This window comes from Echinops telfairi, unplaced genomic scaffold, assembly GCF_000313985.2.
Source record: "Echinops telfairi isolate 266 unplaced genomic scaffold, ASM31398v2 ScPeMD7_14;HRSCAF=57, whole genome shotgun sequence".
NCBI lineage: Eukaryota > Metazoa > Chordata > Mammalia > Afrosoricida > Tenrecidae > Echinops > Echinops telfairi.
Genome location: NW_022103911.1, coordinates 7970475 through 7987673, shown reverse-complemented (window position 1 = coordinate 7987673; position 17199 = coordinate 7970475). Strand labels below are relative to the sequence as shown.

General features: G+C 38.5%; 1 protein-coding gene across 1 annotated transcript in view; it reads left to right on the top strand.

Annotated features, from left to right (window-relative positions):
* SCLT1 (sodium channel and clathrin linker 1) overlaps nt 1-17199 on the top strand; it is a 186256-nt gene that overhangs the window by 108186 nt on the left and 60871 nt on the right. The window contains exons 12-14 of the mRNA XM_004711863.1: nt 3035-3109; nt 5225-5370; nt 7409-7601. Of these exons, the coding sequence (XP_004711920.1) occupies nt 3035-3109; nt 5225-5370; nt 7409-7601 (414 nt within the window). The remainder of the gene's footprint in view (nt 1-3034; nt 3110-5224; nt 5371-7408; nt 7602-17199) is intronic.

Sequence of the window (17199 nt, the reverse complement as noted above, 5' to 3'; positions counted from 1 at the left end):
ACGGAACCAATAGAGAGGTCTGTGGGGCCATCCCCAATCCCAACTATGTGAACCCCCAGAAGAATGCACTTCGGAGGACAGCGCTGAAGCAACAGCTCAAGGAGAGGGGCATGTCTGATCAGAGCACACAGGAGCAAACGAAGAGGGAAGGAGAGAGTGGAGCACATCCTGACCCAGCAAACCCCGAGGACAATATTCCTGCTCAGAGTAGCCAGTGCGCAGAGAGGACCATAGGGCTGGGCCCACCAAGAGACACATCACTCACTGATCCATAGCGCTACGGGGGACAGCACTAGAGACACAGTGCAGGAATTGTGCCCTGTCTGACCCCGTCACACCGGGGTGAAACACTAAGGGCGTGCAACAGAGCAGCAAGGGAAGCAAAGCAATGAAGTCCCCGAGAAATACCAAAAATAGATATCTGTGGCCAGAGCTTGGCACCCCATCCAACTCCACTGGAAAATAATAGCCAGAGAATGTTGTTGCTGTTAGGGCTCATCTAGTTGTCTCTGACTCATTGCCATCTTTTATTTATTTGTGTATTTATCTATCTATCATTTTATTAGGGTTTTTACAACACACAGACCTTACAACTATTTTTTATCTTTTTGAAATCATTTCATTGGGGGCTCGTACAACTCATCACAATCCATACATACATCCATTGTGTCAAGCACATTTGTCATTTGTTGTCATCATCATTCTCAAAACATTTTCTTTCTACTTGAGCCCTTGGTATCAGCTCCTCATTTTTGGCTTTTCCTTTTTTGTCATTGGTTTTTGTTGTTGTTGTTGTTTTGTCTTCCTTTGTCGATTGGCCTTGTCTTGTTTTTGCACTTATTATTGTCTTACATGTCTATCTAGATAAGATAGGTGAGATAACCCTTTCAGAGGAGAAAAAAATGGGCCAGTCAGTTCCAGGGGGGACACGGGAGAGGGGGAGGCAGGAGAAAGGACGTGGGGTATCAACCAACCCAGGTTAAAAGAAACAACAAGTGATCTAAAATCGTTGGAGAGAAAGGCATAGGATGCCTGGTGGGGCATAATCAAAGGCAATGTAACAGAGGAATTACTAGAACCTGAATGAAGGCCAAACATGAAATTGGGAAAAAAGGAAAGTTAAAGGAAAGAAGTAGGAGGCACAGAGCATTTATAGAGGTCTAAAGACAGGCATGTACATATGTAAATATACTTATATATAATGATAGGAAAATAGATGTATGTACATATATCTGTATGTTTAGTATTAAGATAGCAGACGGACATTGGGCCTCTACTCAAGAACTCCCTCAACACAAGAACACTTTATTCTAATAATCAGGCATTCTGTGATAATCACCATCCCGACAAGATTGCTAAAGACAAAATAGGTGCATAAGCAAATATAGTGAAGAGAGCTGATGGTGTCAAGCTATCAAAAGATAGAGTGTCTGGGATCTGAAAGGCTTGAAGATAAACAAGCGGCCAGATAGCTGAGAAACAATAAAGCCCACATGGAAGAAGCACACCAGCCTGTGTGATCATAAGATATCGATGGGATCAGGCATCAAAGACCCAGGACAAAATCATGTCAATGTGAATGAGGGAGAGTGCAGAGTATAGACCCAAAGTCCATCTGTAGACAGTTGGACATCCCCTTACAGAAGGGTCACAATGAAGAGACGAACCAGTCAGGGTGCAGTATAGCACTGATGAAACATACAACTTTGTTTTAGTGTTTCCTCCCTCCACCACCATGAACCCAATTCTACCTTACAAATCTGACTAGACCAGTGCATGTACACTGCTACAGATAAGAGCTCGCAACACAGGGAATCCAGGAGAGGTAAAGCCCTTAGGACCAATAATGAGACTAGAGATGGCAGGAGGGGAAGGGGAAGGTGGATGGAGAAAGGGGGAACCGATCACAATGATCTACATATAACCCCTTCCTAGGGAGATGGACAACAGAAAAGTGGGTGACGGGAGACACTGGACAGTGTAATACGTGAAAAAATAATAATTTAAGTTATCAGGAGTTCATGAAGGAGGAAGGGTGGGGAGAGGAAATGAGCTGATATCAAGGGCACAAGTAGAAAGTAAATGTTTTGAAAATGATGATGGCAACATGTACAAATGTGTTTGACACAATGGATGTATCTATGGATTGTGGTAAAAGCTCTAAGAGCCCCCAATAAAATGATTTAAAATAAAATTATGATGGCAACAAATGTACAAATATGCTTGATACATTTGATGTATGGAATGTTATAAGAGCTGTAAGAACTCCCAATAAAATTATCAATAGATAAATAAAAAGACGGCGATGAGTTGGAAACAACTGGACGAGCCCTAACAGCAACAATGTTCTCTGGCTACTGAAAAAAAAATCTGAACTGAAAAATAATAAGTGTGAAGAATCAATAATTAAGTGTTTTTTAATTAACTCTCATTGGTAAAGCAATAAATTTTATTGATTAATTTTGTGCTTGTTGAATTTTCACATTAAAACCTTCAGGGGAAAATGTGTTATATTCATGCTTATAAAATATTTTTAGTAATGCTTTTATTAGCTGTTTGTAAGTTTTACAAAGAAACCATTAAATGCTTTCATATTTATATATCCATGTGCCTTAGGGTCACAGTTACCTATCAGTACGTTGCTTGTTCCCTTTTCAGAACACGTGGCAGGAGTATCTCTAAAGAAAGGCTGTACTGTGACATCCCGTCACTATCAATTCTATAACTCCGTAACAGTGGAGCCCCGTTTGATTTAGGTTTTTTCTCCCTGGATTTCCCCCAATCTCTATCACCCCCCCTAAGCTGTCCATTTACAATTCCTTGGCATTCTGTAGCTGGAGACAGTGTCTGAAATCCTGGTCCATGTAGCTCTCTGAAATATTTTCCTTTTTAAAAATTCTTATGGCCTCCCTGTATTGGTAAGGTAACTATGATGTTCCCTACATAGACAATAGTATTTCTCCATGTCTTTTTCTCTTATTTCTCTTGACATTTGACCTTTTATATTTATTTATAATATTTCTTGAATTTATAGGAGTGTGCTGACAAACAAAGCCAAATTGAACGAATTATTAGGGAGAAAAAAGCATTGGAAGAAGAGCTAGAAAAGGTAAAAGTGAAATAGAACTACCTAAAACCTAACTGAAAATATTCTACACTACTGTCTGCTTCTATCACACTTCCTCCTAGCAGCCCATTTATTTATCAGTGTTTTCCCAGTGCGTGTTTTTATTTTACGAAGATATATTCACAATCTGCATTTAAATACTGCTATTGCCTACATGCATTTGTTTCCAAAAGTGGCTACATGCGTTGAACTTTGTACTTAAAGATATAAATCTTATGAAATCGGTACGTACCTTGCTTCAACTAGGATTCCTCATGGCATTGTGGTAACACATTAGGCTGCTAACTGCAAGGTCAGCAGTTCGAAACCACCATCTTCTCCAAGGGAGAAAGTAGGGCTTTCTATTCCTGTAAAGAATTATAGTCACGATGAGTCGACATCGATTCAATGACTGTGAGTTTGGTTCAGTTACTTCAACTTCAACACAATAATGCATTTTGTCTTCTCTCTTGAAATTTTATGCAACTCATACTTAGTGTAGTCCATCTATGAATATAACAAAGAACGCTGGTGGTATAGTACATTACATATTGGGTTGCTAACCACTAGGTCAGCAGGTGGAACTCACAGCAGTTCCTCCAGGGAAATGATGAGACTTTGTGCTCCCAGAAAGATTTGCAGTCTTGGAATTTTGAAGGGCCTTGGCCTGCGACCTGTTCTACTCTGAACTATAGGATCCCTATGACTCAGAATCAACTCAGTTGTAGACGGCGATGTATAAAATTGAGAGAATTAATAGCATTGCTGTGGTTTTTACCTTGAGTATAAATCTTATTTCATAGGAGATTTTTTTGTACATTGATATTCGAGAAAATCAGTTATCTGCGGTGAACAGTTTGTCGTTTACACATTGACTAAGCCCACTTTCTTAAAGCACTTTAGAAAAAGAAAAAGAGACTGCCTTTGCTGAGCACTCACTGTGCTTTAAGCACAGTATGGAGAAATTTTGCAGCAAAGTTAGTGTCAGAAAATAGTAAATGATAGAATTTGATTTTCAAAGGGAATTATGTGGCAATAAAAATAGAAAGCAAAACACAGTGTGCAGTCACATTTAATTTTTTAAATATATGCATGCTGTGTTCAAGGTAAGACCTCTGTGGTCACCACTATCCTGCAAGGTGGATTCCTTCTGGGTTTCCATTGGTTATGACAGGTAAGTACTGTTTGTCACCTGCTATATAAATACGTCAGGGCTTGGGATTACTTTTGTAATATATAGCATAAGCGAAGCAATGGACTTTATGGGGGCAATGAAAAACTTAAAAGGTTAAAGACTGAAAGTGAAGAAAGATGGCAGAGGTCTCAGTTATCCCAGTGTGGGTGTGTGTATATTAGGGGACATTGACATGGTGACCTTTTTATAAATCATGGCCTTCAAGTTGATTCCAATTCGTAGTCACTCTATGTAAGGTTTCTGAGACTAACTCTTAATGGGATCAGATAGCTGTATCTATCTCCCGAGCTTTTTATAAAGCAGGAGTAACAAAATAGTCTTAGCAAAGGGGAAAAGACACAGGTCACCTGGCATGGTAATCAAAATTAGTGTAGCTGTACGTCTGATTTGTTTGAAAATGGGAAGTGCTTAGCCCCTGGAGCCCTAGGGTGTTATAACCCCTGAGAGGAAGCTGAGGTTGAGTCCAGCTTCTCCTGGATCGTTGTTCAGGGAACCTGGAGTGAGACTCTGCAGTCCCTTTCATACAGTTGGCGTCATACCATAGTATGTGCCATGTAAAACTGACAAGAAAACTGGAGAATATATATTGAAGAATCTCCTGTGTTAATTTCTAAGTGGTAACACTTGCATTTTTTTTGTAAATTTCAGGAGTTTTATGTATTTTATTGGAAGATTTTACCAAAAGCATGAAACATTTCAAAAATGAAGATATTATTGTCTACGTCAATTTATACCATTTTAAATATAAAACGGCTCAAACTAATTATTGGTATAATTTAAGCAGGCTACATTGATAATAGATGAAAGAAAGATTATCGTAGGTGTTTGTGGTCTTAATTCATCATTTCTTTTTGTTTCTAAATTTTATCATTTATTAAGGAAATTCCCTTCTATAAGGTAATATTCATAAGCCTTTTCTGTAGATTCATCGTGAAGGCAGAGGAAATGAAAGTGATTACAGAAAACTTGAAGAAATGCACCAACGATATCTGGCTGCGGAGTGTTCAAAAGATGATCTTCAGTTAAGACTTAAGACAGCAGAAAATAGAATAAAGCAACTTAAAATAACGTAAGTTTTTCTTTTTCATTTTCTGTGATAACTCTTTCAGAATTAACACTAGACTGTATATTTATGGGACTTCCTCCCAGTGTGCCTTTCTTACGGAAATGGGAATGATTAAAAGTTTACTTATATTCTTAAAAGTAGAGTGTGTTTCTCTCCAGTGAGCTCATATGTTCTGTTAGACATGAGTTATTAGTGAAGACGTTCCCGTATTCTCTGTATATATGGGATTTTCACCCATCATATATGATTGATGCAGTCGTTGCATTCAAAGGATTTCATTTCCAGTGTTTGGGATGCCATTGAGTGCTGTATGTTTTTAAATCACCTATAATCAAAGGTTTGCCATCCCTCCTTTTACCTAAGTTTTTCTTAATTGTTTTTTGGAAAAAATGGGTAATTGGTATTACAGTATTCCTACATTCATACATAAGGGGATATCAAACAATTATGCAAAAATTATATTACAAACTATTGTGGGAAGATTATATTATCTTTTAATTCCATTTCCCCCAAAACTTTTTGAAGCTCCTTTGGGGTATCATTTAACCTGTTTCTCTATCCCCTTGAATTTCTCAAAACCATTGATTTGATCAAGAAGCTTGATTGATTCAGCTCTTATTTTTTTCCTAAGAATTTATTGTATACACGTAGCAATATTTTGACTTCTCTTAGAAGGCATGTAATAGAGGGTTCTCTTTTTTATCTTTGTATCCTTTGATTGCCTACATCTATAATTTCAGTAAGAATTTCATTAGTTAGCATTTAGACCAAAAAAAATCACTGTTATCAAGTCAATTCCAACTCATAGATTTCTGAGACTGTAAATCCTTATGTGAGTAGAAAGTTTTTTCTTTCTCCTGAGGAGTGCCTAGTGCCTTTGAACTGCCCAACATGTAACCTACTCTGCCACCAGCATTGCAGAGATGCACTATAGGACTCCTTAATTTAACAAAGAAATTAGAACTTACAAGAACGTAGAAGTAGGTAAAAGGGTAAAGGTAGATAATAAGAGAAGCACTCACTAACTATGGAAGCACTGGCAGAGTTTGCAAAACAACGGAAGAGGGCCTGAGCCTTACGGTGCTGAACTGGGGTCATCCTTGTAAAGAAATGGCTTACTGTGCTAAAAACTATGTCGAAGTTGTTTATGAATTGCTCGGTTTCTAAGTCATACGCAACCAATAGTTTTATTAAACTGATACAATATTAGCAGCAGTTATATATTCCCGGTGATACCTTTTGACCATGAATCATGATCTTACTAACCTAATGATTCAAGTGTTCATAATGTTTAAATATCTGAGATTTACAAGATGGAAATCTAACAAGTTGGGAATTAAAAAGGGTATATTGAAGCAAAACATAAGTTGTTTCCCCATAATAAAGTACAAAAAATATAGACAACTTAACCTATGAAACTCACTGTCTTGGAGTCAGTTCTGACTCAGTGACCCTGCGGGGCTGGATAGGACTGCCTCTGGGGCTATCCAAGTCGGTCGATCTTTCCAGGAGTAGAAACTCATTGGTCTTCTACAGAGCAGCTGGTGGCTTCCACCTGCTGCCCTTGCAGTTAGCAGCCCAACTCATAATCCAGTATGCTATCAGAGTTCTTCCTTAATCTATGGAGTTTATAACATCCATTTCCAAGTCATAGGAGAGAAAAATATGAAAATAGATCCTATCATTATAATTGAGTATTATAATCAACTATTGGGTGTTCTGGAATTTATTGATGAGGTAAAAGAATTTTGATACCTATTTGTTCTTTACTTGTGAAATTCTTCTTACACAGTGATTCTCGATATTAATAAAATTTGAAAATTCCACATCAGTTTTCTAGGTAAATGAAAAGCAGTTCAACTTATCTCTTTTTACTTATGATTAAATTGAATGTATTTGCATGGTGATATAAGATTTTAAATCACAAAGAGAAAGGGTTCAGAAAAAAGAAAGGAAGGTCTGTACTGTAAAATGTAGCTAGATGATCTTTTATTATAGATCATTAAGTGTGAGGGTTCTTGTTGTGTTGTTTTTCAATCAGTTCCTCAGAAGAGCTATCACGTTGCCAAGAAACGATTCAGAAACTTCAAAACGTGCTGGAGTCTGAGAGAGAGAACTGTGCATTTGTCAGTGAACAAAGGCTGAGTCTTCAGCAAGAAAATGAACAGTTGCAGAAAGAGACTGAGAATTTGAGAAAGATTGCTCTGGAGGCTCAAAAGAAAGCCAAATTAAAGGTATTTTCAAGACTAGTTGGAGTTAAATGTGTACTTGTAAGAATTGAAGTATAAAGAATATTTAGACTTGATGAAACTTTTTTAAGGTCTTTTTCTGTTGTTAGCCTTCTAATCAAATACAGTAGTACTGAGTTCAGAACATTGACCAGTCATGGTAGAACTTGGCAAACATTCTCGAAAATGATTGCTTTCTCTATCTACATCCCTCCACCCACCCCCGCCTTCCCCCAAAATGGAAGAAACATCGTTTCAGCCATGAAATACAGTGATATTCCTGCCAAAGCAATTTAAGCAGCACTAGCAAAGCTATAGATTAGATAACTGTACAGACTGCCATCCTCTTTCCTTTCTATAATAGCTTCTCAAACTTTGAGCTTCTCTAAAGCTAGCAGGAGAGAGAATGCTGCATCAGTATGCACTGAGAATCCCTCACTCTGAGAACCAAATGCTAAGATGACAAAATGACAACGGCTCATCCTCTTAAAAAAATCCCTCTTATGTTTTTCTTTTTCCTCTTTTTTAAAGCTTACATGCTCTGTCAACAGAAACATAATAACCTGTTTAATGGAGTTCCAAGAAGCAGAGGAATCACCATCAACATTTTGGTTACCTTTCCCCATTCCATGAGATTTTTATAAAATGTGATGGTAACGCTCTGTGATAAAGGTCTGCACCTTCCAATTTCATACCATTTCCCCGAAAATAAGACAGTGTCTTATATTAATTTTTGCTCCCAAAGATGCGCTAGGTCTTATTTTCAGGGGATGTCTTATTTTTCCATGAAGAAGAATATGGTACACATTTATTGTTTATTGTTTTATTAAAAGAGACCTCGCACTTCCTGTCTGCTCCGGCTGCACTGCAGCCAACTGAGCTGCGCGGGGGCGCCCGCCTCTACAGTCCAGAGACCAGAGTTACGGTAGCTTCGGGGGTGCTTATTTTCAGGGAGGCCTTATTTTCGGGGGTTTGCCTTATATTTCAGCGAGAGGCAAAACTGTAAGTAGGTCTTATTTTCGGGGATGTCTTACTTTCGGGGAAACAGGGTAGTATGGGTAGAGAATGATTGTATGAATAGTTTACGTAGCTTTTTGTTACTGTGAGGGCTCATAAGATTTAAATCTCTAATGAAGTGACATTTCAGCTTAATTAATATCAACATTTACGAACATTTCAAAAAATTCGTGAAGAAATTCTATTAACTTTTAGTTTCATTTTTCCAGAAACTTTTGAAGCCCCTACATTTATTTAATGCCTCCTGTTGTCATAGTGGTTATAAGTTTGGCTTTCCACTCCTGTGAAGAGTTAGTTCTCAGAAACTCACAGGAGTTCTACCCTGTACTGCAGGGTCGCTGTGAGTCGGCCTTGACTCAAAGGGCATGAGTGGTTTGGGGTTTGGTTATGAGCATCAAATATTATAGTTATTTTTTAAAGTTTTAATTCTAAACAATAGAGTCTTTACATACCAAACAAAAAAGTTTGTACTTTATGCCTTAGACTATGGAAAGTCTTTGAAGAAGGAAAGAGGGAGGCTTCTGCTACTACCCTGTTTTCCCAAAAGTAAGACATCCCCCGAAAATAATACCTACTTACAGTTTTGCCAGTTGCTGAAATATAAGGCATCCCCCCCCCGAAAATAAGGGTTTGGATTGTTATGATGATGTTCCAGAAGATGATGACATGACTGTCATTGAATAAATGAGTAAATGTACCATAGATTATTGTACATGGAAATAATGGTAGTAACAAGAAATTCTTGATACTGTAGGATTCACAGTTTGTCTGGTTATGCTGGTTTGTGATGACAACTACTACCGTACCGTATACAGGTAATACATTTCCTTTTTTTGTTCAATAATAAAGGTGTACCGTATTCTTCTTCATGGAAAAATAAGACATTCCCTGAAAATAAGACCTAGCGCATCTTTGGAAGCAAAAATTAATATAAGACACTGTCTTATTTTCGGGGAAACAGGGTAGGTAACAAGACTGGTTATCATGCTACAGTAATTTAGACAATGTGTTACCAGCCTAAGGATAATCAACGTGATTAACAAAATAGAATCCAGAAGCAAACTCTTGCATGCCTTATTATCTGATTTATAACCAAAATATTACAATAAATCACACTATGTGATTAGATCCTTACATTTTAAAAAATTAACCTTAACACTTCATATCATATGTGCTAATTAATTTAAACTGATATATAGATATAAATGTGAGATGTAAAAGCATGGCGCTCCTATGAGAAAATATTTATGGTCTCGGGGAGGGAAAAAACAAACAAACTCACTGCCACTGAGTCGATGCTGACTTGTCATGATGCCTGTGGGTTTCTGAGGAGTCCATACTGTTTATGAACCCCTGTGGGTTTCTGAGACTAACCTGTTTACGAACCCCTGTGGGTTTCTGAGACTAAAGCCCAGTCTTTCACTGAAGAGCCGCTGGTGGTTCCGAACCATTCAGATCACTGCCCATCACATAACCACTACGCCACCAGAACTTCTTAAATAGAATATCAAAAGCATTAATGAAAAGAAAAGGTTGATTAATTGGATTCCATTACAATGATATTTTTAATTTGTAAAAGGCTATGGAGGACAGTGGGAGCTCAACATACATCTGCAGAGTATCTAGTCAAATTAAGCCTCTGGGGGATCCCATCTAGCCACAGGCAAGGGACTCAAACAGCTTTACTGTCAGACAGATTATTATAAACTTGATTTTGGTGGATCCAGCATTGGTATAATCTGATAGTTGGTCAGTTAACCATTCTCTTGACCCAACCTGAATTGACTCTAGGCACAAGTATTTCTTGCTTGTTCCATGACAGAAAATTCTTGACTTTTTAAATACTGATGGTGTTATTTTTCTTTTTTACTCTTTATTTGTAATTTTAGCTTTATATTATTATTACAGTTTTCTTCTTGCCGGTTTTTTTTTTTATTATTATTTTGGTTGGGTTTCCAAGTTTGTAGAGCACAGAAGGAGTGGATGCATAGACCCAATAACTGTTGCAATGGTTTATCAGGGATGTGGAGAGGGAGTTGGGGATGCGGAGGGTGATGGGATTGAGGAAGCAAACTGTGGGGTGGGGAGGGTGATAGGATTGAGGGAGCTAACAATGAATGTGGGGTGGGGGGGAGCAATATAATTGATTGTGATGATGTATATACAACTATTTTTAAAAGCTATTTAAACATGGAAGTATATGATACATGAATATTATATCAAGAAAATTATTTTTTTAAAAGAATCTAAATTTGACCAATGGTTACCATGGGTGAAGGAGAGAGAATTGTTGCACAGGGAGCATTGAGTTATTTTAATGGTGTTGCAATAATTTGGAAAAGGATATCGATAACATTTAAACACATGGAGAGCGTAATCAGTGGGATTGAATTATACATGTAGAAGTTGTGGAACTAGAGGATGTGTAGTTGTGTATATTTTTTGCCATAGGTAGAAAAAGATTACATGAATAACAGTCAGTACAAGGAAGAAAATATTCTAGAGTTGTCTGTGGAGATAATTATACAACTCTTCTTGATATGATTGAATTATTGAATTGTATGGCATGTGCGTGAAGTGCTAATAAAAAAGTGCTGTTTTAAAAAAAGAGAAATTGAATTCTACCAACATCCTTAATCTGAAATTGATCAAATATACAATCAAGATACAAGATAATTCTTGTCAATTGGAATGCCAAAGTTGGAAACAGGAAAGAACAGTGGTTGGAAAATATGGCCTTGGTGATAGAAACAAAGCTAGAGAGCACATGATAAAAATTTCTAAGGGCAACAATTTCTTTATGGAAAATGTATTTTCCAAAATACAAATGGCAACTATACCCATGGACTTCTTCAGATGGAATACACGGAAATCAAATTGACGACATCTGTAAGAAGAGACAGTGGAGAGGACACTCAGCTAGAACAAGGGCAGGACCTGAATGTGGAAGGAACTATAGACTGCTCATAAATAAATTCAGGTTGAAGATGAAGACAATTAAAACAAGCCCAAGAAAGCCAAAATTCAACCTTGAGTAAATCCCATGTGGACTTTGAGAACATCTCATGAACAGATTTGATGCACTCAACATTAATGACAAAAGACTTGATGAGCTATGAGATGAACATCAAGAACATTATCCACGAGGAAGGCAAAAGCTCATTAAAAAGAAACGATTAGTATGGGTATCAGAAGAGACTCTGAGTGAGACTCACTTTTAATTGTATAGCAGCTGAGGCAAATGGAAGAAATGATAAAATAAAAGACTACAAAGTAAAATATTATAATAAAATATGCAAAGACCTTTAGTTAGAAAACTATAAAGGAAGAATGTGTGCAGGACTGCTTAAACTGAAAGAACTCTAGAAAAAATTCAAACATGAGGTTACAAATATTGACCAATTTTTGGCAAAAATATTGAATGATTCAGGAAACATCCAAAGAAGATGGAAAGTATACAGAAAGTCACTGAGCCGAAAGGAACTTATTATCATTCAGGCATTTAAAAATGGTAGCATATAAGCAAGAGCCAATGGTACTGAATGAAGAGGTTCAAGCTGCCCTGACAACCTTAGCCAAAAACAAAGCTCCAGGACTTGATGGAATGCCAATTGAAATGTTTCAACAAGATTATGAAGTACTGGAAGCACTCACTCATCTGTGCCAAGAAAGTTGGTAGATAGCTACCTGCCTAGCCAATGAGAAGAGATCTGTATTTATTCTAATTCCAAAGAAAGGCGACCCAACAGAATGTGCAAATTAAAACAATATCATTGATAGCACACACAAGTAGAAGTTTGCTTACATCCATTCAACACCAGTTGCAGCGGTGCATTGACAGGGATTGTCAGAAATTCAGGAAAGATAAGAAGACTCAATGCGTTTGAATTATGATGCTGGGAAAGAACACTGAAACTAGCACAGATTGCCAAAAGAACAAACATACCTTTCTTGGAAGAACTACAGCTAGATTGCCCCTCAGAAGTGAGGATGGCAAAATGTCATCTCGGGTGTTTTTGACCTGTTATCTAGAGAGAGAAGTCCCTGGAAGAGGACATCATGCTCGATAAAGGAGAGGGGCAGCATAAAAGAAGAACCCCTGACAAGATGGACTGACACAGTGGCTTCAGCAATCTCCTGGGACATCACATGAGGATGGCTCAAGACTGACAGTGTTTTGTTCTGTTATGCATAGGGTCCCTATTACTGGCTGACATTTAACAACTCAAACAATGCTCAGTGGTGTTATCCAGCACAATATAACCATTTTCACAATGATAACTGCTATTATCTGCCAATCACTGTTAGATTGAGTGGGATGCAACATTCTCGCTCGGGTCACCACCCTGATCTAGTCGATTGAAAAGAAGTTTCTTGGGAGTATAGCTTACTATGGGAAAGCTTGCTTATTTTTTGCTGGATCTGGATTTTGCATCTGGCTCATTCTCAAACATCTGGTTCCTTGCATTTGGCAGAGGTCTCCAATCTTAGGAGTGATCGGGTGCCTCCCATCTGACCTGCTGACCTGTAGTCATTCAACTCTATAGTCACAAGCCTGTTGTCTTCCTGTTCATCTTGGGTTTGTCAGCCTCCACAACTATGCACGTCAGAAGAAGCCTCCAACCTAACATTTAGCCATGGACTCGGAACTTCCCCAGACTTGAACTTGCCCACTTATACAATTACGTGAGCCATTTTTTTACATAAATGTCTCTGTGTGTATACAGACACAAGCTTCACTGGTCTTGCTTTTCTAGGAAACCCAATCTAAGACATTATGTAATGTGCATATTGCTTCTCCCTTGTTTCTTTCTTGCTAGGTAGTCATGGAAAGTGGAGGCAATTTGATTTCTCTATTTTTCATCTAGTGAAGTGCACATGTGTAGTCGCCATTTATGTTTTGGAAAAAAACATTCACAATGAAGAAGTTGTCGATCTTGCAAAATTCTGTCATGTAATTAATGTCCAGCTTCATTTCTGTCACCAAGGCCATATTTTCCAATTATTGTCATCTCCTGTTTCCAAGTTTTGCATCGTCAGTGCTTCTTGATTGCATGTTTGATCAATTTCAGAATGAAGAAATGGATCGAATTCTTCCGTTTCTTCATCACTAGCTTTAGTGGTTGGTTCATAGCTTAGGAAATAGTTGTATTTACTGGTCTTCCTTATATAGGGCTATAAATATTATTCCATCACAGACAGCATTGTACTTCAAGGGTTAACTTGCAACGTTCTTTTTGAGCATGGTTGTGACTCCATTCCTCTAGAGTTTGTCATTCCCAGCTGCATAAACTATGTGATTGTCAGATTCATTATGGGCAAAGCCAGTCGATTTAAGTTCACTTGTCCTGTTTCACTCTACCTTTCCTAGGCTCACACTCTGTACAGTCCTATTCCAATTCGTAGTGCATGTTTACAGCTTGTCTTCTCATTTTGAATTGTGCCCCACCACCAAATTCCAGTTAATTAAAGTCGACTCTACTTTGTGGAGTCCTCTCTTCTGCAGTTGTGTTCTGAGTGCTTACCAACCGGTTGGGCGCATCTTCTGGCACAATATCAGACTGTGTTTCACTGCTATTCATAAGGTTTTCAGTGACCAGTTTTTGAGAAGTAAACAGTTTATTCATTCTTTCTCATCTGATCTTAGTCTGAAAGCTGTGCTGAAATATGTTCACCATGTTCATCATTTGAAATACTAGTGGGCATTGGTTCCAGCGTCACTTAAGAAACCACAAACTAACACATGAGTGGTAGAATGAATGTGTAGAATTATGCAAATATGAGGGTACCCATGGCCCACCATGGGTATTGGATGTCTTGCTAATAATGTAAATCAAGCATACACAGGACCAAGCAAATAAGGTGTATGGAACTATAACAGAAGGATTGGTTAGTTTTCTTTTCCTGTTGGACTTACAAAGAACCGTCCCAGGGAGAGAAAGGGAGATCTCAAGAAAGAAGAGCCAGGAGTTCAGCTTGACTCCAGATCCCTGTACTGTCTGTACCCAGTAGGATACAGAGCCATGGGCTTCTAGGCCAAGAGTGAGAAAACTGAGTACCTTGACACAGGAGGCTTTCTTGGAATGAGTTGTGTCCTGTGCATGTAACGGGAACTAGGTTTGCCAACCCAAGGAACTAGAAGTGAGTGCTTTGGGGCTAAAGCTTATTGGTGAAGTAAGGTGCCTTGGGGCACATTATTGGAAGAACTCAAAGAGCTTTGTGATAGATGGTTCATTGAACAGGGCAGAGGCCTAGGGGCTACATGGCTGATAGGCCAACCCATACTAAGGCGTACCTGTGACCAAAGCTAACGAGGCTGACTTGATTGACAGATTGTGTCCTGGGCTTTCCTGAACCTCTCTTATAGTCAGTTACTTCCCTAGTGAGCCCCATCATTGTTGAGTACTGCCTGTGAATTTTGTGTATCCAATGTATCAGATTATCTAACCCATCAGAGAAGTAGAGAACCTTCGAAGGGACGCTTGGTGTCGTAACTAAGGAAAGTTGGAAGGCAGAAGCTTGCCTGCCCTGTGCCTTCAAGACATCGGCCTTGGACTGTTGATTTTGAACCCTTTTCTCACTTGTGAAGATAGAGAAAGTCAGATGCTATTATTAGACAAATCATACATGAATAAAGCAAAAAGTCATTTAAAAAACATAGGCAAGAAAGAATAGACCAAAATGTGTATGAGAAGAGACTCTGAAACTGGTTCTTGAACATACAGTAGCTAAAGCAACTGAAGCGAAAGAGCTAAAGCAACTGAAGCAAAGGGCTGAACAGAAGATTTCAATGGATGACTTGAAAAGACATAATAAAATATTATGATGAAATGTGCAGACCTGGAGTTAGAAAGGCAAGAGGAAAAAACATACTCTGCATTTCTCAAGCTGAAAGACTTGAAGGAAAATCAAGCCTCAAGCTGTATGGATTCTGTGGGTAAAATATTGAATGACACAGGAAGTACCACAAAAAGATGGAAAGAATGCATAGTCACTATGCTAAGAAGAAAGTCAGTGAGCAACTATATCAGGAGTAGCATATGATCAGGAACTGAGTACAGTGAGAAGAAAAGTCCACTGAAGAGATTGGTGAAAAAAAGGCTCCTGGAAGTGAGGATCTCAATTGCTATGTTTCAAAAAACTTACATAACTCAGAAGCATTCATTGTGTATGCCAAGAAATTTTGGAGACAGATACTTGGCTATTTTTTAGTATATACTTGTCCAGAGCCCTAAAAATGGTAATCTAGCAAAATAAAGAAATTATCACTAGCTACTAAAACCAAGAAGCAATCATTCAAATAGAACAGAACAAAGGTTTATTGGGTAGTTTAAATCAGGAAGTGTGTGCATCAGGGTTGTATCCTTTCACCATATTTATTCAATCTGCATGCTGAGAAAATAGTACAAGAAAGTGAAATACAGAAAGAAGAACATAGCATGATTGGAAAAACATTCATTAACAATCTACGTTATCCATATGAAAAGCCTTATTTGCTGAAATTGAAGAGGACTTACTGATAAAGATCAAAGACTACAGCCTTCAATATGGATTTTGCAGTAAACAGGATGGAGGCAGTCATATCTGGCCTCCTCTGGCTTCCCTATTGCAGGGCTCAGAACTGCCTCCCAGGCCTATTCTGAGACCAGCAATCCCTACCACACCACTGTACATCTGTGATGGGTTCCATAATTTGTTGTAGTGGCCACATAAACCTCACCAACAATACTTATGAATGAGTTTATTAGGGAAGCTAGTAGGTCCACAGTTCAGGATCAGTATACAGTAAGGTTACAGTGGTTGGTCCACAGCAACACCTCTCCTCAGCCAGCAACCAAGTCTCTCTCCAGTGGTTAGTTTTGGGGCCAGATGAGGAGAAGGTGCTGCTCCTCACAGTTTTTGTGCTGCTCCTCTGGAAATCTCCGTGCCAGTTTCTGGTACATCTGGTCTCAGGGCCTCTGCCACTTCAGACATGTTGAACATAGTCTTGGGCTTTTTTCTGTATTCCGGATAGCTCTTACACTCCAAGGAATGGCCTTGATGCCCCCAAAGAAAATGAAAGATCATGTCTTGAGTAAAGTAGTCTTAAAGATGCCCACGTGAAAACAAAGAGTCTGACTTGGTTCCTACCCTCTACCAAGGTCAAGACTTAACTCCACTTTAATCCCATAGCAGAGAACTTCTTCCTACATGGGATCATAGCCACAGGTATAAAGTCTAGAATTAAAACACATCACATAAAAATTATGACTAGAAGGGCTGTATTAGTTGACTACTTCTTAGATTAAAACTCATCATAAAGAAAACAGACATTCTAAGGTGCAATATTGGTCCCTCTCCATTAGTAGGAAAGAAAAGTGATGAAAAGTGATAGACATATGAACCATGCAAACATTAGTGTCCACAACTCTGAGACCAGAACAAGAAGGTGGTGCCTGGCTAGCACTACCAACTGCTCTGTAAAGCATCATATTAGACGCTCCTGGAGAAAATGGGGGAAAATGTGGAACAGAATGCAAAGACCAGGCTTACTTGTTGGTTAGAGATTGGTGGGGCCCTGGAGACTCTGGCCATTAGTCATCTTTCA